At 34.7% G+C, this 25737-nt stretch overlaps 1 protein-coding gene across 6 annotated transcripts in view; it reads left to right on the top strand.

Annotated features, from left to right (window-relative positions):
* LOC128205968 (rho GTPase-activating protein 18-like) overlaps positions 1 to 20295 on the top strand; it is a 38496-nt gene extending 18201 nt beyond the window's left edge. For all 6 annotated transcript variants that reach the window (XM_052908056.1, XM_052908055.1, XM_052908053.1 and 3 more), the window contains 12 exons: positions 877 to 1024; positions 2664 to 2830; positions 4319 to 4481; positions 7199 to 7293; positions 8149 to 8226; positions 11351 to 11510; positions 12061 to 12143; positions 12990 to 13214; positions 14247 to 14321; positions 15263 to 15328; positions 16715 to 16854; positions 17386 to 20295. In XM_052908056.1, the coding sequence (XP_052764016.1) occupies positions 877 to 1024; positions 2664 to 2830; positions 4319 to 4481; positions 7199 to 7293; positions 8149 to 8226; positions 11351 to 11510; positions 12061 to 12143; positions 12990 to 13214; positions 14247 to 14321; positions 15263 to 15328; positions 16715 to 16854; positions 17386 to 17584 (1599 nt within the window). In that variant the 3' untranslated portion in view covers positions 17585 to 20295. The remainder of the gene's footprint in view (positions 1 to 876; positions 1025 to 2663; positions 2831 to 4318; positions 4482 to 7198; positions 7294 to 8148; positions 8227 to 11350; positions 11511 to 12060; positions 12144 to 12989; positions 13215 to 14246; positions 14322 to 15262; positions 15329 to 16714; positions 16855 to 17385) is intronic.
* Positions 20296 to 25737: the final 5442 nt, after the last annotated feature.

Genomic DNA, 25737 nt, shown 5'->3' with positions numbered 1-25737 from the left:
GTGAGAGTGCAGCTTTAACTTAAAAAATGCAATATTATTTTTTTTTTTGGGGGGGGGGGGGGTGGAGGAGGTTGTATACAAAACGTATGTCAGCTATCCTGCATCCAGGATTCAGTCATGTATTACATTATATTATTATGATTGGTAACCTTTGGTACACAAAATAAATTATTTTTTAAAATAATTAAGGGTGTTTGAATGCCTAGAGTGTCTGAACTCTTCGTTGAATTACGGTATGTTCTAAGTTCTACCCATATTTATGATTAAGCATCCAGGGTAGTTATTTTTTTGCTATTAATTGTAAAACATTTTTTCTGACAATTTGGATATTGAGCGAACATTTTCATACCATTACCATTTCCCATTGATAGTTTATTTGGTTTCTAAAAGCATTTAATATAACACTGATAAATTTATTAATGTATGCGACTAAGAAATAAAAAAAAATAATCAAAGCTGAAATAAACCATAACAACTTTAATTGCACATATATTATTCGCTTTGGAAAAAGGAAGCTTATGCTTATAAACTAACATAATTTATTTTCTATTTCAGACCAGCAAAAATTATTGAGAGTATATAGAGTCTTGAACCTTGTAGTTATTAGAAATGATCAAAACTTGATTGTAGTAGATAATATTTAGATCCATTGTATGATGAATGGATATTTTAGATATATCAGTAGTGATTTGACTTACACTATTTTGACTTTTAATACAAGACAAGTTCATGTAACTGTTTGAAAATAAGATAAAAAAAAAATAAGTTCAATTATTTTCAGATATTTTAGTATGTTTAGAAATGACCAAAGCGAACGGAAAGATATCAAAAATATGAAAAAATGAAACAAACCATTTTTTTTGTTGTCCACCTCAGGTTCCAAGAAGTCCAACCTCCCCGCGGGGTGAGGTGGTACATCCCGAATGGGCAGCAATTAGAGCAGAGAAGGGTCGCCAGGGGGCAAAGAAGGGAGTTTACTCTATGACAGGGGTTACTGAGGAGTTGCAAGATAATGTTGAATTGGGTACGTTTATATAACATCTTTGCCGGAAGCAATCTCCATGCAAGCTTGTCCTCTTTGGAATAAAAAATCAGTGTATTCCAGACATGTGAACCTCTGGCAACGTCAGAGAGGTAGATGTGGATCTCCAAGTCAGTAGATTGGGTTCAAAAGCGGTGAAATTTCAAAATCCCTTTCATTTTCATTCAAAAAACATGATGGATACAATGTTATGAAAAACTTCATGGTTGTTACTCAGTTTTTAATTTTCGGAGGTGTTTAAGCTTGGTTCATATAATTTTTAGGGGTTTCAAATAAAATTAAGGCCAAAAACTGTATAGATTTTTTTTCAAGAGCGGTAATTTTTGTCGGGTGAGCAGTAGCGGGGTCTCAAAAGCGGTAGATTTTACTTACTGCCAGTAGAGTTCATATATGTCTGGTATTTAGGGTAGGGAATCATGTGACTTCAAAAGGGTTCTCACATGGGTCACCACGGGTTATACTTATTTAAACAAAAAAGTAAATGATGTTTATTTCTTCTGTTTTATAACGGTTGTGACCCCTGGTGACCCATGTGAGAACCCCTTTGATGTCATTTGATTCTTCAACCTGGTATTGTCATAGACTTTGTGTTCTTTTTTGTCTGGAAAACCTTAACCTTATCTGGAATGACCTTTAAATGGAACTTGGTACATATTTTGCCTATAATAGCCAATACCATCATGTTTAGCTGAGCAATAGCTATGGATTAAATAGTTGTTGAGTTGTGCCTTTTTTGTCTGGTTTAAAGCTGCACTTTCACAAATTGAACGTTTTGACAACTTTTTTTATTTTTTGTCTTGGAACGAGCCAATTTTTGCAAAATGCATGGACACCAGTTATAAAAGACTGCTGACAAAAAATTTGATCCCAGATTTTATATTTAAGTTCAAAAATTGGTGTTTTATGCATTTTTCGTAAACCGTTAGTAACAGTTTTGAAGCCATAAAATATTAATTTATGAACAGAAATATGAAAAACTGCAATCTGATATTTTGTCAGCAATCTCTTATCATTGGTTTGCAGATATTTACGCAAAAATTTGTTCTTTTCAAGACAAAAAATAAAAAAGTTGTACAAACGATATATCTGTGAGAGTGCAGCTTTAAAACGAACAGATGAGGGAAATGGACTTTGCTTCCCAGCACACTTCCAGTCACTACGCTGCTTATGTTTAAAGCATTTCAAGGCATAGCATTTTCTATAAGGCCTTAAAAAAGGGTAGGGTAGAAAGGTTTTGTTTTTTTCAAAATATACATCATTGTCTTAATCATTTCTTGCAAATAGCGCTATTTCTTGCAAATGACCCTTATATATTGCTGTTGGATGGAGCATTATTATCTGTCAAAATTTAATTACAACTGTTGATGTTTAAACAAAATTGTTTTTATGGCGGGAGAACGTTTTTTTTATTTTATTTATTTTTCAGTTACCGGAAACAAACATTTTTTTAATGTTAGGCCTTAGTTTTCTATATGTGGGTAAAGATCTATATAAACACATGCTTTTACCGGTAATATAATGAATCTTTTGAATGGCTCAATGATAATTTCCATTTACGACTAAAATCTACTTAGATCGTTATTGAAAAGTCCCCCAATACCTTAAGTGTCTTTAATTCCAGGGGTTGAGATGTTGAGTGTTCATCAGAAGAACGCCTCTCAACTGTCACCATTATCAGATGGCGACATTACGTTTGAGTTCAGTATCACAGAGAATGGCGGAGATTCCAGTCCACTACGTGGGGAACCAGTCATATCCCAATTTCTGAAGTCCGAGGCTGATCTACCGGTATGATTCATCACAATATAATGCTTATCTTTGAAAATGAAATTCTATATATACTCGTATATTGATTAATATTAAGGCTGTGTTTTTACTTGTCTCAGATTTTTAAGCTATTTAGTTATTTTCATAATGGCATGTTAAAACTTAAATATTGGTCATGCTTCAATGAGTTTTTCCATAATTATAAACCCTTTAAAAAGAGCACAATGATGTTTCTATTTGACCTTCATATATAATGCATTGCAAATTTAGTGTTATCTTAAAAAAAGAAAATGGTTGATATATTGATGAAGATCATAGATGTTTTTTGTTATGCCCCCGAAGGTGGGCATATTAAAATCGCACCGTCCGTCTGTCCGTCCGTCTGTCCGTCCGTTCTTCCGTCCGTCCGTGTGTCCAGCTCAATAACTCGTGTCCGGGCTGTAGCTTTCCCTTGTATGGACAGATTTTAAAATAACTTGTCACATGTGTTCAACATACCAAAACGACGTGTCGCGTGCAAGAACCGTGTCCCTACCTCTAAGGTCAAGGTCACACTTAGGTGTTTATTCACAATGGAATGCTGCATATAAGGACATAGAGTATAGATTGTCGTGTCCGGGCTGTAACTTTCCCTTGTATGGACAGATTTTAAAATAACTTGCCACATGTGTTTGATATACCAAGACGACGTGTCGGTGCAAGACCCGTGTCCCTACCTCTTAGGTCAAGGTCACACTTAGAGTTTATTGACAATGGAATGCTGCATATAAGGACATAGAGTATAGGTTGTCGTATCCAGGCTGTAACTTTCCCTTGTATGGACAGAATTTAGAATAACTTGCCACATGTGTTGACATACCAAGACGACTTGTCGCGTGCAAGAACCATGTCCCTACCTCTAAGGTCAAGGCCACACTTAGGTGTTTATTCACAATGGAGTGCTGCATATAAGGATACAGAGTATTGGTTGTTATGTCCAGGCTGTAACCTTTTCCTGTATGGACAGATTTTAAAATAACTTGCCACATGTGTTCGACATACCAAGACGACGTGTCACGTGCAAGACCCATGTCCCTACCTCTAAGGTGAAAGATACACTTTGTGTTTATTCACAGTGGAATGCTGAATATAAGGACATAAGAATGTAGGTTGTCAAGTATGTGTGGTATTTTTATGTTCAGAGGCAATTTAAAATAACTTACCATATGTATTTGTTTGATCTTTAACTTTTCATGTACTGACCTTGTTCATAGGTCAATGTCACATTCGGGGGCATTCGTCACATACTGTGACAGCTCTTGTTGTTGGTGGTTTTTGCTTGTCTACGATCATTTTTTAAGCTTTTTTTATTGTCTTTCTTGTCATTGACATGAAGATACTCAAATTGATATTTTCACTGGTTGAAACAGTGAAATATCATTTTTATCGCAATGATGAGTCTCTATATCTTTATGAAAGCATATGATAAAAGATAATAGTATTATTGAACTAACATTTTTCCCAATGCAGAATTTTTCCATGGTGGCTGATCCACTGGGTCTGACATCTATAGATGACATCAGTGAGGAGGATGTTACCTACGTGAGAAACCTCGCCTTTCTAGAACTGACGTCCATGTTCGACACACACAATATTGCATTCAGCAGGAGAAGGTCAAAGAAAAAATACAATGGTAGGTTTCTCCCAAAAACATGGCACTTCATTGGACTATTACTCTTGTTTGGTATTTTGGTCTTTAATATGTACTTTCTCAGTGTGTGTATACCACGTGATATATTATGTCATATACGCTACGTCGGAAAGCAACATTTTGCTAAAAATGAAGACTTTAAACAAAGATAACTTTTCTTTTACTACACCATTTTAAATGAAACAAAGGACAGCCTTCATTTTATTACCGGAGTTTGATAAGGTGATTAGTTTCATCAAACACTTTGACAAAGCTGTTTCCAAAATAATGTTTGAACTGAGAACCGTTTTGTGAAAAGGTTTGTTGAAGTCTTTTAAAAAACTAAACTCTCTAACTCTGGTAATAGACCAAATGAGGAGCCCTGTCTTCGTTGTAGACTGCGCCATGTTTCATTTATAAAGGTGAAGAAATAGTGAAGTAATCTTTGTTTAAAGTCTTAAACAAAAATAAAAATATTGCCTTCCGACATAGCATTTATGACGCAATTTATCACATGGTAAACACACACTATTTCTTCTGCATTGATTTTCTATTTTGTCTTCCAAGTAATGTTAAGAATTGAGAAAGGTTTTTTGCCACTTGTGCATATTTCTTAAGCATACATGCAATTATCTCCTGGCTGGGTTTGAGAGCAGGGAAAATTTCTTTATTTTCATTTAAATCCCCAGGCTTTTCATGTTGCTTTTTGATCATCATGAATTTCTGCGAATCTGACTTAGCTTTGATGTTTGAAAATAGCAAATTCATTGTGGTCAAGGCGACTTAATAATAGCTCAAGTTGCCTGGTAGGATGAGATCTGAAAATGTATATTTAAATACCTAATATGTTTTAATAGTCAATACAATCCTTTTAAGGGCTATTTCATTTAAACAAATAACCGCGGGGGGGGGGGGGGGGGGGGGGGTGGAGGCACTTTTAAATTATGCCACCAACTACAGAAGCCCTTGTGGGGTCCAAAATAGTGAAAAAGCACACCCACCTGTATACTTTTTAAATAATTGCCTTCCCCCCCATGGGTTATATGTTTTACTGGAATAACCCTAAGTTAAGAAGAAATGCTAGTTTAAATAAAATAGTACATGTATGCAAAAAATTTATGACCACAACATCATCAGGATAAGATGAGGATCAATGAAATCACCGGTATTTTTAAGTTTAGGATAAAATCCCTGGTTTAAACTGAGGAAAGTTCTTAAGAATACCTTCCAAAAATATTGCATATTTAATGCTAAATTTCATACCTGCTTCTGAATAAAGGATTTTAGTCTTCACTTCAATCATCTTAAATCTGTATAAACTTTAAAAAGGGCAATACATTGATTTTGTATATTTCCTCAACTAAGTGTTTAATTTCTGTGCTCGCTAACGGTAATTCATTTTTCACAAATATGTATAAAAAAATAAACCTTATTATGACATTAAAATCATTTCAATGTACCACTAAAACTGAATAAGGGCTATTCCAGTAAAACATATAACCAAGGGGGAAGGAAATTATTTAAAAAGTATATGGTTAGGTGTCTTTTTTTGCTTACTTGGAATTTGAGGGGGTAAATTTGCTTCTGTCGGGGGTGTTATATTTAAAAAGTGCCTTCCCCCTGGGGGTTATATGTTTAAGTTGAATAGCCCTAAGATCTAAATTGAAACAGCATCTGGTGAACATAATTCATTTTTATTTTGCACATACAGTAAAACTGCGATTGCTCGAGGTCGCCAGGGACCGAGCCAAAACCGATGTTTCCAGTTCGATATGAAATATCTTTAAGTGTATTTTAAGTCGTCAAACAGACTGTTTACTAAGACACCGATTATGTGTTGCGTTGTGGAAAACAACAAAAAAACACATTTTTGTAACAAGCAACATTTGAATGACAGTACATATTGTGGCATTAGTCAGATTTAAGTTTCTCAAAATCAAGGATTGTTGATTGGCGCATCTTGTCGGTTTCGCGAAACTGTTCAATCGTAATGTGACGTGACAGCGTACAGAGCGTCTGAAGATCACGGTCAGCATCGGCAGTGAATTCAGAGAACCTTCTGACCACATCTAAAGCGTTAACTTCTCGTCATTAACTTCTCATAATTATCATCTCAAAATGCCCATATCAACTAATATCGGTCATGCGTTAACAGTGAAAAACGGTTTTTCACGCCTTATCAAATTGCCTTTCAACTGTCATTGCAATTTTTCCAACTTGCGAGAATTTAAACACCTAGCAATTGTTTGTTTATTTTGGAACAAGTGTTCGGGAAAAAGTGTGAAATTATTTCCTCGAGGGAGCCATAAGGTTTTGTGCATGATTTGTGTACTTGGGACCGAGGATATTGCTCGACTGCTCGACATAATTAGGTTTCGATGCAGCGTGGGTATATTTTATATGAAAATAGAAGGAAAAAAGTTCGGGACCAAGCTCCGACCTCGACTCGGTTCTCGAACGACCGCTTGTTTGAGAGAACGCATTTTACTTTTTTCATTTTACTAGTTTTTTTTCATGTTGTTATCTTGATTTCAACTGTTACCTTAGCAAATGTACTATTTGCTAACATTTTACCATTATATATTAACTATTTAGTATAACAGACATCAATAATATTATAGTACCTGTAGATGCTGTCTTGCTAGTTTGTTTCATTTCTTTTTTGTCTTTCTTTTTAATCTTCAGCCCTTTGATTTCATTGAATCCTTGTTCCATTTCAGAACATGGAATTTTTGGTGTACCTCTTCAACTGTTGTTGGAGCATGATCAGAAACTATCCCCCAACACTCCTCACATACCTATAGTCTTTCAGGAGGTGGGTTATAGTTTTTTTGTGGCCTTCCTTTTAATCTTTATAATTCATATATAGTACTAATATATCTAGAATATTGAATTAAGTTTTGATGGTCAATGGGCCTGTTGGGCATAACTTATTAAAGTTAAAAACATTGTTCGTGGAATAGTTAATTCCCCTCTCAGGTTTTGCCAATTTGAACTTAAAGGGGATAGACACCAGATGGTCCCAATATCAGCAATTATAGTATTTTTCAAAACAAGACAAGAATTGTCTATACAAGCTAATAGGAGGCCGATAACACATCATTTTACATGATTAAAATAATAAACGCATCTGTATATTCATATGTATATTTTTTATGATTATTAAAGTTGAAGTGAGTTAAACATGAAAAAGCATTAAAACTTAAAAATATTTTTTGCATCAACTAGTGATGTTCTGATGATCGATTATAATCAAAAATTGGTTGGGCCTGAAATCGGCGACAATCGATAGTATTTAGTTATAATCTATTATCGAAAAAAAAAAAAATATTAGTTAGTGTTCAGATGTTATCTTTAACAAAATGGCTGATGAAAGCCACAATGAGCAAGAAAATGAACTATTTTTTATACAACAACACTAAATAACTTCAGTCATAGACATAAGGTATATGCATATAATGATTAAGAGTTTAATACTGTACATGAATAAAACCACAACTCAGGTACTATCTAGTATTTAAAAACCGATTGTACTATTGATAATCGGTTACTTGAGTGGAACCGATCATCGATAGTAAAATTGCGACCGATTCCCAACACTAGCATCAACCTATATTGTGAGCCTTTAAGTTGATTGAATGAAGTTCTATAAAGTCTGTGATTGTTTCAGATACTTCACTACCTACACAAGAATTGTTTAGAGGCAGAGGGCATTCTAAGAATTCCTGGTTCTTCTAGTCGTATTAAAGTAAGAATAACTTCTTTTTATCATGATCACGGATTTATTATGAATCATATTTGTATATGTCATCAGAAAACCTTTTCTCTAAAATTGTGATTATCTACCCCTTATGACATGGCAGCTCTTAATTTATCCCCTATGTTTACACACTCATAGGTTAGCTAAAGAATGGAGGAGACATTTTGTCAGGGGATAATTGTGTTGGGCCATGACTTGACTGAAGAGATGGTGGCCCTTTTTTCATTAATCCATTAATTTTTAGCTCCACTGGCCGAAGGCCATGGAGCTTATGTCGTCACAGATTGTCCGTCGTGAGTGCGTGCGTAAACTTTTACTTTAAACGACATCTCCTCTGAAACTGATAAGCGGATTTTGACAAAACTTCACAGGAATGTTCCTTTGGTGGTCCTTTACCAAAATTGCTCAAATGGTTCCGGTCCATTGCACAATATGGCCGCCAGAGCTAAAAATAGCAAAATCTTTAAACGACATCTCCTCCGAAACAGTTCGGCAGATTTTGATGGAACTTGACAGTAATGTTCCTTGGGTGGTCCTTTATTAAAATTGCTCAAATGGTTCTGGTCCATTGCACAATATGGCCGCCACAGCTAAAAATAGCAAAATCTTTAAACGACATCTCCTCTGAAACGGATAGGCAGATTTTGATGAAACTTGACAGAATTGTTCCTTGGGTGGTCCTTAACCAAAATTGCTCAAATGGTTCCGGTCCGCTGCACAACATGGCTGCCAGGGCAAAAAAATAGAAAAACCTTTAAAGAACATCTTCTCAGAAACCGATGATCAGATTTTGATGAAACTTAACAGAAATGTTCCTTGGATGGTCCTTTATCAAATTTGCTTCAATGGTTTCGGTCCACTGCACAAGATGGCCCCCAGAGGTAAAAATAGAAAAACCTTTAAACGACTTCTCCTCAGAAACCGATGATCGTATTGCAATGAAACTTGACAGAAATGTTACTTGGGTAGTCCTTAACCAAAATAGCCCAAACAGTTCTGGTCTGCTGCACAACATGGGCACCAGAGCTAAGAATAGAAAAAAACGTTAAACTACATCTTCTCAGAAACCGATTATCAGATTTTGATGAAACTTTACATAAATGTTCATCAGGATGCCCTTTAACCACAATTGCCCAAATGGTTCCGGTCCGCTGCACAACATGGCTGCGAGAGTTAAAAATAGAAAAACCTTTAAGGACTTCTCGTCCGCAGTCTTCACGAAAAACATTTTAACCTACTTAAAACCAGTTGGACTAGCATAATGGCATATTTTACTAGTCCGAATGATAATCTAGTAGTCCGACTATTTTGCCACATTATAAAACTGTATGCTTGAGGTAAATACCTATTTCAATTGAGCAGCTTGCAGTTTGAGTAAACATTTCTTTATTATGATGCTCATGCAGTGATAGGGAGTGACATCCTTCTGTTGGGAATAGTGCTCCTTGTTTTTCAGAACCTATGGGTACTATGTAAAAACAAAAGGCATCTTGCTTGAATAGACTGTAATAATATCAACATGGTTAGAAAAGAAATGCCATGCTTTAATAGCTTTGATTACATTTTACTACTGAATTACCTCCCTTTAATAGAAAAAAAAATAATGTCTTAATTTTTCACGTATAGCATCTTTAAATAATTTTTAAACAATAATAATTTATGAGTAAACATATAAGCATAAAGTTCTCACAAAAAGATCAATTTAAAAACCTTACATTTATACATAGGAAAGTATATATAGACTGAACATTAATTTTCGTTTAAGTGACATTCTGAAAGTTTATGAAACAGCTATTTTTAGTAACTTAAATGGCCGAAAAGTGTAAGTGAAACACCAAGTCGATTCTATTGTCAGTTCTTGTTCAGGTTAGATATTTGCTTCATAATCTATTCAGATTAAATGTTTATTAATTGTTTAACTTTTAAGCATTATTTTGGGTCGATATTTATAGTTTAAAGGAAAAACTTATATCTTAAACAGTGACAACGTGTCGCGAGTGGCAAAAGACCCGACATCACATCAGAAGTGAAAAAAAGATGGTCTTATGCAGGACTAAGTGGATGCGTGTTGAATGCTGCTTGTATAAATATATTTTGATAATCAGTAACTAGTGATTAAAATCGATATCACTTAAGTTAAAAACTAAAAAGACAGTAAATGCTTATATTACTTCAGGTTGAGGGTTCTTTTCTGTTGTTGTTGGTTCTTGTCGGTTTTTAGTGACAGCGATTATTCGGAACGTCTCGTCGATTTCCAGATAATTTCCCGCGGAAAAACAAGCATGGCTGCGAAAAGAAAACGTGAAAATGACTCGGTAACGGGTTATTTAAAAGACGTGTCGCCATTAAAAGTCGCAAAAAACAATAATAAACGTCTCCATTTCCATTTGGAAAACAATGGTTTGTTATTTTTAGCTCGCCTGTCATGACAAGACAAGATTACATGTTAGTCAATCGTCAGTCCACAAATTGCCTGCGTCACAATTTTACATAATCTTTATGAGACTTAATAACAAGGGTCATCTCAACAAAATCTTTGACAAAATGGCCCAAATGGTTCCGTTCCGCTGCACAACATGGCAGCCAGAGCTAAAAATAGGAAAAACCTTTACACCACTTCTCCTCAGAAATGTTCCTTGGGTGGTCATTAACCAAAATTTGTTAAATGGTTCCAGTCCACTGCACACCATGGCTGCCAGAGCTAAAAAATAAAAAAAAAATTATACGACTTGTCGTCGAAAACCGATGACCTTTTTTCGATAAAACTTGACAGAAATGTTTGTTTGGTGCTCCTTTACTCAAATTGCCCAAATCATTTCGGTCCACTGCACAACATGGCAGCCAGAGCTATTAAAGTAAAAATTTTTTTTAAATAACTTCCTCAAAAATTGATGATTGTATTTCTATGAAACTTGACGAAAATGTTCGTTAGGTGGTCTTTGCTTGAACCTTTTGGCCAGTGGAGCACAGGCACTGATGTGCCTCTTGTCCCTTATTTCTTCGCAAAAAAAAGGGACATTAATTTGATGAAACTTGGCTACAATCCTGTGCCCAGATTTGACCCCTATTGATATGGTGGCCATTAATTCGTTAAAATTGCCTTATTTCACAGACCCTTCGCCAGGAAATAGAAGAAAGATTCTATCAGGGGACCTTTGTGGGCCAAGATTTGACCCCTAACGATGTGGCGGCCCTTATGAAGCAGTTCTTGAGAGACTTACCTGTGCCACTTCTAACAGAAGAATACATCGAAGCATTTGCTCAGGTGGAAAGTAAGTTGATGGACTAATTGTCATCATGGTTTATTTTAATTTTCAAATTGAGCAGTTTTGTCATGCGATAGTTAAGCACCAATGACTAGTGGTGTTGATTTTCCTGAAACTTTAGTTATCTAGCCGGCAGTCACAGATTGTAGCAGAGATAACACCACTGATATTCAATGGTTTAAAACATCAAACGCTGGAGCTTTGAAATCAGTATTTTAATAATAGATAAAAACATATTGTGAGAACTATAAAAGATGAGCACAGAGTAAAAAGAATGCTGAAGTTCCTTTAGAACTGAGTCAATTTCAAAAAAATTCATGGTCAAATTTAGAGAAAAGTATAAGTGGTTTTTAGAAAAAAAATGTATGTGTTTTAAATCATTCAATGCAAATAAACTATTACAGATACTATGAAGCGTGTATCAAGTGATTAGAGAGAAACTTAACTTAAGTTTGAATGCTGGTCGTTAATCACGATTTTTATAATGGTTACGGATAATTATATTTTAGTGAATATTCCTGTATTTTGAAAATTTCCATTGTTGATTATTTTTCAGACTTGCCCGACAAAAAGCAGCAACTTCACGCTCTTAATCTGCTGGTACTTCTTCTACCAGATGTACACAGAGATACCCTTGGTGTAAGTACATGGTAGTCTAGTTTGAGCTTGTTTGTGGTTTGAAGAAAAGAAGTTAATATATTGTCATAGCGTTTGTTGGGATAGCCAGCCTTAGTTGTTATAGCCTTGATTGTCATAGGCTTGGTTTTGTTGTTAGTGGCAATGTCCTGCAAAGACTTTTACTTTGGCCAAAACTCATAATGGTTTCAAGATATGTAAATGAAACTTGGTATAATTGTGGTCTGAAACAACACGTAGCAAGGCAGCAAGATCCATAAAGCTAACATTCACTTACTTGATTAATTATGCCCCTTTTTGACTGAGATAAAAACAGATGTGCGTTGGTGTTCCCTTTGCTGCACTCTTGTTTTACAAACAATTATGAAACAAGTTATTACTACATTATATTAATGCCACTGTAATTGGCATGAGCTTATGTGAGTGTGAGGTCTTTGTTTAGTTGGCAATCCAGCATATCTGAAGTAAACCAATTTGTCTGGCTTTGTGAACAACTGGCTAGACTCACATAGGGCATTGTTGTTGATATTTTCTTGACTGGGAATTTAAAAAAGTGCAAACCTGAAGCACTGACAGATATTATTGATATTTTCTGGGCGGTTTCCTTGAAAAGGATTATCTTAATTTCAATGAGAAAAAATTGCATGACCGTAATTATCTTTCAAGAACTAGAGTTCTGAAATGTTTTGCACATTTCTCTGCTCAATAAAAAGAATGATGTATTTTGTTACAGTTGTTTTGTTATTTCACAGTTAAGTTACACGGCATTGATGAAAGATAATGTTGACAATCTTTTATCTTTTACAGTACTATTTTAATCTTATACCACCTTAAATATATTTTTTTCAGGCACTATTAGATCTGTTGATCAAAATTGTTGAAAACAGCGCAAAGAATAAAATGAGTTTAAACAACGTTTCCATGATTATGGCCCCAAACTTATTTCTGGCCCCTAAAATCCGCCGATTAAATCCGAGCAAGGGAAAGGATGCAATGGATTTGGAAATCAAAATGGCAGCCGGGACATCGAACATCATGAGGATGTTAATACGTTACAAGCATATATTATGGACGGTAAGTAATAAACACAAATTAAAAGCATAACAGTCAAACCTAGTTGGCTCGAACTCCCAGGGACCAACTAAATATCTTGAGCCTCGGTAAATTCGAGCCACGCGGGGTTGTTTACCTTCAGTATAAAGAAATCGGTCATTTACATCTAGTTTGAGTCAATGAGGAAGTCAAGTCAAGCGAGTTTGAGCAAATGGGGTTTGGCTGTGTTTAATTTCTGAAACATTATTATCATGGAAACAGCATATACATGAAAAAATATCAATGTACTGTGAGTGAGAGATAGGAGATAATTTGGCATTTGTGTTTTATAATTTGATATATATATAAATAGATATATGTCTCATTAACTCTAGGTAATATTTCTATATAATGTTTGAAATTAACATCAGTCAAGTTCTTTTGGTTTGTTTAATCTTACTTCTTACAACAGTTATGAAACAAGATTTTACAACAATATATGTATCATTCTCGATAGTATTACATTATGTGAGAATGTGGTTTTGAGTTGTTGGGTTTGAGGAGTAATGAGAGAAAACTCATTGGTCAGGCTTGTTGACCACAATTCTAACTCAAAAGAATAATTTCCAGACTGGGAATCAAACCAGGGACATATTCTGGAGAAATTCTCATGCCATGACTGTTTCTGTAATATCTGATGTCACCTTTTCACATTCCATCATATTTGATGGATATCACTGTTTCAGACTCCTTCATATTTGATGCAACTCTTTCAAAATCTTCATATTTGATGTCACTGTTTCAGATGCCTTCATATTTGATATCATTGTTTCAGGGTCCTTCATATTTGATGTCACTGATTCATATTCCTTCATATTTGATGTCACTGTTTCAAATATTTTCATATTTGATGTCACTGATTCATATTCCTTCATATTTGATGTCACTGTTTCAAATATTTTCATATTTGATGTCACTGTTTCAGATACCTTCATATTTTGATGTAATTGTTTCAAAATCTTCATATTTGATGTCACTGTTTCAAAATCTTCATATTTGATGTCACTGTTTCAGATTCCGTCATACTTGATGTCATTGGTCAGAAGACATTATGAGTCGGAGCAAGTGAAAAAACTGAAGGAAAAACCAGTAAGTCACATTACAGGGTATCATGGCAAGCATGGGGTTTAGATAATGAAAACTGGAAGTTATAACAGACCAAGTGTAAAATGGGTTTTGTTATGTTGCCTGGCTGTAGCTTAATTGTGTCTTAAACATCTACCAGAAAATTCATATAAACTTGCATTCTGACTTCTGTTGACTGTTTTGGAAAAATACATTAATTAAGGTGTTTTATACATTATAATGTGAATTTGGGATGCCTGGTGACCCCATATGGTTCTGGTATCATTTGACATAGTTTCATGTGTAGGGCAGGAACATTTTTGACCAACAATTATATTTATTTCTGCCTTGAAATATTGCAAAATTTGTCATTTTTGCGTAAGATTTCAGTTGTAAAAGAAGAAAAGTCTTGGTTATCACCTTCATGCAAAAACTCAATAACTGCTTCAATTTGTTTGTATTGTTATTGATTTATTGCACTATGGTAATGTGCTGTGATTGGCATTGTCCATGCATAATATTTAAACTTGGCCATTATAACTCAAAAAATGATTCAAGATATTTACATTAAAATTTGTGAACATTTTGCAAGATACTATAATGCAGTGCGTTTAGCTCGGCTCTTTTTGACTTAAAAAAAACAGACACACGTTTATAGACTAAACAATATATATTTTACGATTGTGCACTTGTTGGCACAATGTTGCGCAAGAGTGTGTTCTAGTGTCGTTGGGGAAACCGGAGTACTTTGGGGAAAACAACTTGTCCGGCTTGGTGGCCACTAACCAAACTCACATACACCCAGGCCGGGAATCGAACCCGACCTGCCTTGCATGGTGAGAAGTGAGTGCATTAACCAGACAAACTTTTTCTTTTGGTTATGCCCTAGGTGGCTTTTGTTAAATTCATGTCATCAATAATGATGTACTTTTGTAATCAAACAAAATATTTCTCTTTTTTTATAGAAAATGAAATTCCTGCAGAAAAAGGACAAAACAGATGTCTACAAGAAACCAGCCGTAAAACACGAGGGTAATTGCTTTACTCCTATGAAAAAATCAAATTCTAGGAATAAGAAACTCAAAGGGCCATGATTAGGAACAGTCTCAAGTCTGATTTTAGATTCCAAGTGGCAAAACTGCATTTTTTTCTTTGTTGTGAATTCCTTTTAAGTTGAGTTTTGATGCTGAAATGGCCCCAGGCCCCCATTTCAGATAACTTCTTAAGCAGGACAACTTTAAGTAGCTTATTTCATTAAGCCAAATTTCTTACTTAATCGTCATTTTACTAAATAAAGAATAGCTTATCGAGATTAAAATACAAAAAATTTCATGATCCATGTTCGGGCGCCCGATCTACCTCTTGCAAGCATCAAAGTACAGCTGGATCCCAGCATCACAGCTGAGGATCATGTCTCCAGCTTCATTGATCATGTTTCAGGCAAATTCCTTAAAGCTGCACTCTCACGGATTGACCATTTTAACAACTTTTTTATTTTTAAAAAGATTGCTGACAAAAAATCAGATCGTAGATTTTCATATTTCCGTTCGAAAATGAATGTTTTATGGCTTAAATCGTTACTAACGATTTACTAAAAATGCATAAAACATCATCTTTTGTACTTAAATATAAAAATCTGCGATCTGATTTTTTGTCAGCAGTCTTATATAACTGGTTTCTATGGATTTTTCGCAAAAATTTGCTCAATCCAAAACAAAAAATAAAAAAGTTGTCAAAACGTTCATCCTTTAAGCAGAGTTTTCGAAACTGTACAATCTTCACATGCTTTTTATAAAACGAATGAAATAAAGATGGTTCTTTGTAATTTAATAAAGGTGCTTTTCTGAGTCTGAGTCTAGACTTGTACTTGTGATTGTTTATAATCATGGGCCCAGGCCCCCATTTCAGATAACTTCTTAAGCAGGACAAGTATAAGTAGCTTATTTCATTAAGCCAAATTTCCTACTTAATCGTGATTTTACTAAATAAAGAATAACTTATCGGGATGAACATACAAAAAATTTCATGATCCTTGTCTGGGTGCCCAATCTATCTCTTTCCAGCACCAAAGTACAGCTGGATCCAAGCATCACAGCTGGTGACCATGCCCCAATTTCTTGAAACTTCTTAAGTCTCTTATAACAGGATTAACCTAAACCCACTATTTTTGTCTTTCAATATTTTGCGATTTATATACTCCTTTTAATGTTTTAATACTTAAGATAGGAATTACCGTTATAATTATCACAATAAACCATTTTCATTTATAAAAATTCACTATAAGTATGTATTTCTGCTATTTGAAATAAGCAACTTAAGCCTGTTAAGCTTAAGAAGTTTCGAGAAATTGGGGCCATATCTCCAGCTTCATTGATCATGTTTCAGGCAAATTCCATTAAAATTTACTTTTATTACAGACTGACTTCCAGGAGGGAGTGATCCGTGTCCAGGCGCCCAAACTGTCTCTTGCAAGCACCAAAGTACAGCTGGATCTCAGCACCACAGCTGGTGATATTGTCTCACGGTTCTGTTTTCAAAACGAGTCAGCTGATTCCAGGTTTGTTAAATTATTTTGATGTAATTCCCTTACACAAAAGTGAGTCTTTCGTAGGTACTTCTCTGAATAAAAGACTTGAATAGTTATTAACCTTACCGAAATGTTAAAATATACTGTAAAATTTACCCATCTTCTACTCTGTTTTTTTCTATTTATTGTGGTTTAAGACGTTAAAAAAATAACGTTTGTTGCCGGTTTTTTCACCTACCCAATTTTTTGCCCAGACCATAAATCTTTTTATTGCATTGAGAAATACATGTATGTTTTTTCTTCTTTAAAAAAGTTAAAAATGAAGTGTTTAGGGCTTTGAACAACACCAGCGATGCTAATACTGATTGTATAGATGTTCTTAGGCATATAATATTTAGGTTTCAGAAAATCCTAAAGAACCAATTTAACTAATGATAAAAATAAAAATAAAAAAATGAACTTTTTTTTCACTTACCTACCCTATTTTGGGGGGGCATGAAACCGGAATTCTGTGCCGTATTATAAGGCTTATAAGTAAATAAACAATTCAAACTTTTTCAGACCCACCTCCAAGAACATCAGTAATAGTCATACATCTCGGGTCTTTCATGCTGCGGACAAGAACACCTTTCTGTTTGAAGTTGGGGGAAACATTGGCGAGCGATGCCTCCCAGACAGTACAAACATGCTAGCGCTGTACAAGGTTAATCCTAATGCGGAGTGGATAATTAAGCATAAAGACAGAGTCAAGGTCACCTGAGATCATTTCGGGGATGAGGTCAAGGACGGATATTCTATGTTGTATTTAGTTAATCGAAATGTATTCAGTGATGATATGACTTGAATTATACCTGTGGCTAGTTGCCATTTTTCATAAAGGAAAAAAAGTTGAAAAAAATAGACTAGGTAGTAAGTGCAAAGAAGTCAGTTGGTTTTGTGATTGGCCTCGTTATGTTAAAACTTTAACCTTGACCATAATTCATCAAATATTTGACACACTAATACGAAAATTGGTACACAGGTTGCAAATTCTAATGTGCATATATGTAGCAAGACACATAGTTCTGGCTTTAATGATGGTTGAGCAGTGCCCATGATCAAGCAGAAGTAAAAAAACAGACAAGAGCTAGTTAACACTTTGAAAGTGTGTTTGAGAATGCCTCCAGAGATATTTGGAAAGCTTAAAATTAATCCACTTCATGTCACATAGTACAAACATTTATAATGAACTTTTATTTTGGTGAACATTTTTTTTGTCAAATGAGAAGACAGTATTTCTCAAATTTTTGAAAACATTTATTTGGTAAATCAGTAATCAGCTGATATTGATTTAAATCAGGTGAACTAGGGCCAAGGTATTCACTATTGAACATTTTGAGTCTGAGTTTGAAGCTGAGACTGAAAAAAAGCAAAATCTTTATCTTGTTGTAAAAATGCTATTTTATAATCAAGGATGGTAAAAAACACATTATCTGTAAAAAAAATAGTCTGTTTTACAAACAGGCACAGATATTTATAAAAGAACAAAATATATAATTTTGAAGCAATTTCAATTTTCTGAGCCCGAGTATCCTAGCTTAGACTTAAAATGTTGATGAATACAGACCCAGTAGATGTGAACAGTAGCTGGCCTACTAAGTGGGTAGTTTATAGAACAGTATGTAGACCACTAAAAACTTAATGGTTGTTAGTATGTGCTTACACATTAAATGGTACATACTAACATCCTTTAAGCATTACTTAGTCATCCATTTAAGTCATGTGCATCATATGATATGATAATAAATCAAATAAGATAATAAGTGTGACCGTATTGGCAAGTCAAACAAAAATACCAATCATTATTTTGGAACTGTCAGATTTTTGTTGTGTTTATTGTAACACTCACTGCCTGTGTTGTGAAATTGTTAGAATGATATAAATTTATAGTCATAAAACTTTTGCTGTTATATTGTCTGATCTGATATGTATTTTGAATATGAACTTTTTGGGGCAATTTTTTCAGTAGTCATGGTAACAGTTTCAAACACATACATAAATGGCTTTTTTTATTAAATGGATTTCGATTTCTGCAAAGGTATGCTCAGTTATGATAAGTTAAAGAAGGAAAGGTGTATTATATCTGTGCTATGGGAAATTTTAAGTGCTTGATAGCTTTTATGGCTGATTTCTGTGTAAATTTTTCAATTTTGTGAAGGTTTCATTTCACGATTTTTCAAGAATAAATCAGGTAGAAAAATTTAACTCTACTCTTACTTTTGAATGAGTAGATGATGCTGTTACAAATTTCAAATGCAAAAAATGAATACCAAAATTAGCGAAAAAGGACCTTTCAAAATTCAAGCGATCTTTATATAGTAATTGTTATGTACATGTCTTAAAATAACATGTATAAATTAATATGTGTAGACTGTACAATATATATAAGCTTTTGTTATAGTGTCAATAAAATGTTTATATGAATGTTATATATTTTACATATAATTGTAATTTATAAGTTATAACTTGTGCTAAAAATAAGGACTATACTTCCATTAATCAATACATTCTGCAAGAACAATGTCAAAAACATATGCCAAACTTAACAAACTATCTACTTCTAGTTCTAATAAATATAAAAATAAAATATTTCAAAGTGATTTTTTTTTTTGTTTCCTCTTTCTATTTTTCAAAGTACTGTCTGACAGGTTGAATATTTCACATTAAGTTCCCTAATGAATATAGCTTTGGCCTTATTGTTTGAAAGTTGAATATTTTCACTCTAAAGTTCCTTAGGTTTGATGAATATAGCTTTAATTGGCCTTATTGTTTGAAAGTTGAATATTTTCACTCTTAAAGTTCCTTGATGAATATAGCTTTAATTGGCCTTATTGTTTGAAAGTTGAATATTTTCACTCTTAAAGTTCCTTGATGAATATAGCTTTAATTGGCCTTATTGTTTGAAAGTTGAATATTTTCACTCTTAAAGTTCCTTGATGAATAAAGCTTTGGCCTTATTGCTTTAACGTTGAATATTTTACTTAAATAAAACCATGCTTATCATCACATCTCATGAATCATGAAGTTGTGATGTTGTGATTTGTCATCAATATTGTTACAATTAGTATGTATTAAAATATTAATCTGGATTTAAAAAATTAAGAATATTTTTCTGGGAGTTGAGAAGAAGTTAATTTGCAGTTCGATTTAGTGTTATAGTGAAAAAGTGAGTTTTGATAGATTGTTTTTTTCCCAACTGTATTTCTCGGAGGGATGAAAATTTTAAGTCTTTAGTAGACACAAAGGTGTTGAATTGATGAAAACTAAAATGATGTTAATATTATTATGAATGCAGTTTTTGTCTATTTAAATATCAACATGACTTATGCCATGATATTCTTGCTGGCATCGCAACATGTATGTCAAATTTTAATCAGCTGTATTGTCAGAAATGCAGGAAATGCCTGTGGATAATAAATCATATAAATGCTGTGTGGCTTTATTGATTCTTTCGATATCCCATCATTCTTTGCACTATTTAAGGCGCTCAGTAAAGGTTTATTCCCACTTGTATTTTTTTATTTGTATTTTTTTATTTGCATTATGCGCGATGCATTATCGTGTTAAACACATTTGAGGTAAATGATAAAAAAATATATATGAAAAAGGTATAGATAATAACAAAATTAAATAAAGTTATTCATTTACTTTCTTACCCCATGTTTGTGGAAACATTTTTGGGGAGGCCTAATGACATTTACGATTGAATTCATTGAATAGCAAGAAACGAAACTTTGGTCAAAGCACGTGAACTCTCATTTCCCCGAATATTTCCAATGCTGATAGAGATCATAAAACAAGATGATAAACAATGGTCGTGTATCCATTGTCACTCATAAATATATATTTATTTTCATTATAATGTAAATCCTATTGGGGTATGAGCTTTTCAGTAGAAAATACTTAGACTGGTGGCTGAGTGGTTAAAAGAGCTTAGACTGGTGGCTGAGTGGTTAAAAGAGCTTAGACTGGTGGCTGAGTGGTTAAAAGAGCTTAGACTGGTGGCTGAGTGGTTAAAAGAGCTTAGACTGGTGGCTGAGTGGTTTAAAGAGCTTAGACTGGTGGCTGAGTGGTTAAAAGAGCTTAGACTGGTGGCTGAGTGGTTAAAAAAGCTTAGACTGGTGGCTGAGTGGTTAAAAGAGCTTAGACTGGTGGCTGAGTGGTTAAAAGAGCTTAGACTGGTGGCTGAGTGGTTTAAAGAGCTTAGACTGGTGGCTGAGTGGTTAAAAGAGCTTAGACTGGTGGCTGAGTGGTTAAAAGAGCTTACGAAACCCATCAGACTCTCCGGTAATGTCTGATAAAATTTGGGTTGTCTTTTAAATTTGCCATATACTACAATCGCAGAAGCAAATGAAAATGAGGTTTAAGTCTGACAAAAGCTAGCGGAGTCTTTCAGTTTAAACATATTTTATTGCATGACGATACATTTAAACACTATATGATGATGAGAACAACAAAGGAACAGAAACAGTGCAATGTAACAAAGCTTGCGTTCATATAAAAAGGACATGCAAAGGGATTGGGCCCCGAGTTAATCTAACATCAGTTACGGCCCTTTCCCAAGAGTCTTTCAAGATGGATTTCACACGTAGTTCTGGTTAACTGGAGCTTCTCCTAGTACTGGTTATTTGATCTGACTACCTAGAGCATCTCTGATGATAACATGTAATTCTGGTTATCTGGTACTTCGTGGCTGACTACATGTAGTTCTGGCTATCTAGAGCTTCTTGGATAATAACGTGTAGTTCTAGTTATCTGGAGCTTCATGGCTGACGACATGTATTTCTAGTTATCTGGAGCTTCGTGGCTGACTACATGTAGTTCTGGTCATCTGAAGCTAAACTTCGTTGCTAACTACATGTAGTTCTGGTTATCTGGAGCTTCTTTGATGATAAATGTAGTTCTGATTATCTGGAGCTTCGTCGCTGACTACATGTAGTTCTGGTTATCTGGGGCTTCATGGCTGACTACATGTAGTTCTGGTTATCTGGAGCTTCGTGGCTAACTACATGTAGTTCTGGTTATCTGGAGCTTCATGGCTGACTACATGTAGTTCTGGTTATCTGGAGCTTCGTGGCTAACTACATGTAGTTCTGGTTATCTGGAGCTTCGTGGCTGACTACATGCAGTTCTGGTTATCTGGAGCTTCATGGCTGACTACATGTAGTTCTGGTTATCTGGAGCTTCATGGCTGACTACATGCAATTCTGGTTATCTGGAACTTCGTGGCTGACTACATGTAGTTCTGGTTATCTGTATCTAAAATTCGTCGCTAATTAAATGTAGTTCTGGTTATCTGGAATTTCGTGGCTGACAACATGTAGTTCTGGTTATCTGGACCTTCATGGCTGACTACATGTAGTTCTGGTTATCTGGAGCTTCGTCGCTAACTACATGTAGTTCTGGTTATCTGGAGCTTCGTGGCTAACTACATGTAGTTCTGGTTATCTGGAGCCTCATGGCTGACTACATGTAGTTCTGGTTATCTGGAGCTTCATGGCTGACTACATGTAGTTCTGGTTATCTGGAGCTTCGTGGCTGACTACATGTAGTTCTGGTTATCTGGAGCTTCATGGCTGACTACATGCAGTTCTAGTTATCTGGAGCTTCATGGCTGACTACATGTAGTTCTAGTTATCTGGAGCTTCATGGCTGACTACATGTAGTTCTGGTTATCTGGAGCCTCATGGCTGACTACATGTAGTTCTGGTTATCTGGAGATTCGCGGCTGACTTCATGTAGTTCTGGTTATCTGGAGCTTCGTGGCTGACTACATGTAGTTCTTGTTATCTGGAGCTTCGTTGATAATTACATGTAGTTCCGATGATGATGATTATGGTTAAATCATCATCATCATCATCATCATCATCATCATCATCATCATCATCATCATCATCATCATCATCATCATCATCATCATCATCATCATCATCATCATCATCATCATCATCATCATGTTAAATCATCATCATCATCATCATCATCATCATCATCATCATCATCATCATCATCATCATCATCATCATCATCATCATCATCATCATCATCATCATCATCATCATCATCATCATCATCATCATCATCTTCATCACCATCATCGTCTCATCATCATTATCATCAGCATCACCAGAGAAAAAGGATAAAGGAATTGAATTTGGTTACTATTTGGAATAAAAGTAGATCACTACGATAATGATGGTGTCTCCCATGTACAACATGTAAATATATTTAAAAAAACGCCTTATGGAGATTGTGACTTCTGTGGTTATTTTTACCTTGAATATAAGTTATAACACGCATAGCGAGACATGCTTAGTTGTTAAGGTAGGCCCGATATGGTAGGGGTCCGCTAACATTTCTTTTTACGGTAGTGCAGAGAGCGTGACAAAAAGTAACATATTTCCTGGTATTGAAGGGCTGGTAATACAATGAAAAGTACGGCGAGAAGCCCAGTAGTCGAGAATTCAGCAACGAACTCTGTTTGGAGAAATAGGGCACGGGCAAATGCGTCAATAAACTATAGGTACAAACGTTCTTACACCAAATATATAGACCTTCAATAAAGCATTTTCGTTTCTGAAATCTGATTCACAACTTTTAACTCCACAAAAAGACAACACACGCATCACAATATACCGATAAATAATGGGATGACCGCCCTTGGATAAATAATGGGATTACCGCCCTTGGATAAATAATGGGATTATTGCCCTTAGATAAATAATGGGATTATGGCCCTTGAACCGTCAGTGAAACACGATTTCACTGGAGGACGAGTATATTGTGGGATATTGCCATAACTTGTTGAATTATAATCCAGTATAAGGAGGAAGTTTTATTTAGCATATCATAACACCTTTTATTTTTTTTTAATGTAAATTAAATGTATAAAGTCGTTATCGAAATTATGGGAGAGCAAAGCGAGCAATAACTTTTGGAATGCGAATCTAGACTGTGTACATTAAATGTTATATTTGTTTTTCATTCTTAAGGCAACATAGTCCACGTCCCTTAATAAAATTGTTATATTCAACAGTCTTGTAAATGTACCTGCACAACCCAATCGCCGGGAACTCGGTCAGAATAGTTTATGATTTTAGTTAGTTTAATATATCGATTTCTTTTGCCTTGATTGTGACGAAATAAAGAATCAACCTCGAGTCGGTTTCCTGGACAGAAACCAGTATTGATGTTCTATTTGTTTAGCCATAAGAAAGTATCCCTGGTGGGGATCGAACCCAAAACCCATTTAGTGTTTTTTTTAAATATTCCATTCATGATTAAAATGGATTTTTTCATGAAAATTGAGCTGTGATTTTCTAATTAGCTTTCAGATCCTTAATTGCGTTCGAGTGTTACTGAAGTGTCGTGTTTAACATGATAGTGTTGATGCATATATATATACCGTACAACATGTGCATGCCTACAACATAAGAGCTTTAAAAAATTCAATAGTTTATTTCCAAAAGTGTTAGACAAATACAAAACAAATTATCTGGACAATATTTTATTATATCATATATTTGGTTTACGTGCATAAGTATAAGAAACATTTGGAATAGTCCAATCACTATCACAGTCTTTATAAATTATAGATTCGGCAAATGTTTGGAGAAGATAATTCCCAAAAGGTGGACTTCCCGACCGCGAAATGTTGCCGGCTGCAGCTAACCACCACCTCCACACCCACCTCCTCCACACCCACCTCCACAACCCCCTCCTGAAAAAAATGTGAGCCATAAGATAATATAATGTAGTACACATTGCTTGCATATCACATGGGTTTGACGTCACGAAAACAGGATCTTGATGGGTATTTCGGACTTTTTTTAAGCTGACATGGGTGAGACTTTATATTTTTCCAAAAACGAAAAAGAAACGCCGCAATGCGACGAAACCAGATATTCAATGATTGACAGAAGAACTTTAGCCTGTCTTGTGAGATGCATTTTCAATTGTTTATTTTTAATAACAGTGGCACTGACCTTGAGCCCCAAATGCAATCCCATGAAAGATGATCATCATAAACTCTTCCTATATACTTTAAGTTTGGTTAAAATATGTCAATTTAAGGTATTCAGTTTCAACCGTTTTTTTTTCTTTTTTCTGTAACAGTGACCTTGACCTTGATTTTAGGGTCCGAAACGCAATCGCATGCCAAGTTTGGATCCAATATGTCTACCATTACTAAAGATATTCAGATTCGACCGATTTTCTATTTTAGTAACAGTGATATCGACCTTGATCCTATGGGTAATAAACGTATTACCATTAAAGGTCACAAGAAAAAAAATCCTATGTACCAAGGTCAGATACAATATCTGAACACTAGCTAATGACATTCAGTTTTAACCGTTTTTATTAATAAATAAACAGTGACCTTGACCCTAGGAGCCTTAAACATAATCTGATCAAAAGCCTAAACTATTCCTATATATATCAAGATTGGTCACAATATATCAATCACAACTAAATATATTCAGTTTCTACCGGGTTTTTTCTATTGAAAGTAAGTGACCTGCACCCTAGGGGCCCTAAACGCAAACCCATGAAAGGTCTCTTTGAACTCGTTCTGTATACCAAGATTGGCTTTAATATATCGACCATCAGGCCAAAATAAATTAATTGCTTTCTTATTGAATAAGGGACCATATACATATGCTTTTAGACGAACCACGAACACCATTGTAGCAATTCTTCTTTTTAACATGTACATTTTTATATCGACACCTGCATTATGGTTACTTTAATTCACTTCCTTGTTACAAAAGATTGCATAGATCTTTTTTAAAGAGCAAGCAATAAGCATTTAGTAAATCATTTGAGCACCCGGCACTCTAAATATATCATAGTTAAGATGAACCATGAAGTTAT

The sequence above is a fragment of the Mya arenaria genome, chromosome 10 (genome assembly GCF_026914265.1).
Source record: "Mya arenaria isolate MELC-2E11 chromosome 10, ASM2691426v1".
Lineage (NCBI taxonomy): Eukaryota > Metazoa > Mollusca > Bivalvia > Myida > Myidae > Mya > Mya arenaria.
The sequence above is the reverse complement of the archived record's forward strand: the minus strand, read 5'-3'. Positions and strand labels throughout refer to the sequence as shown.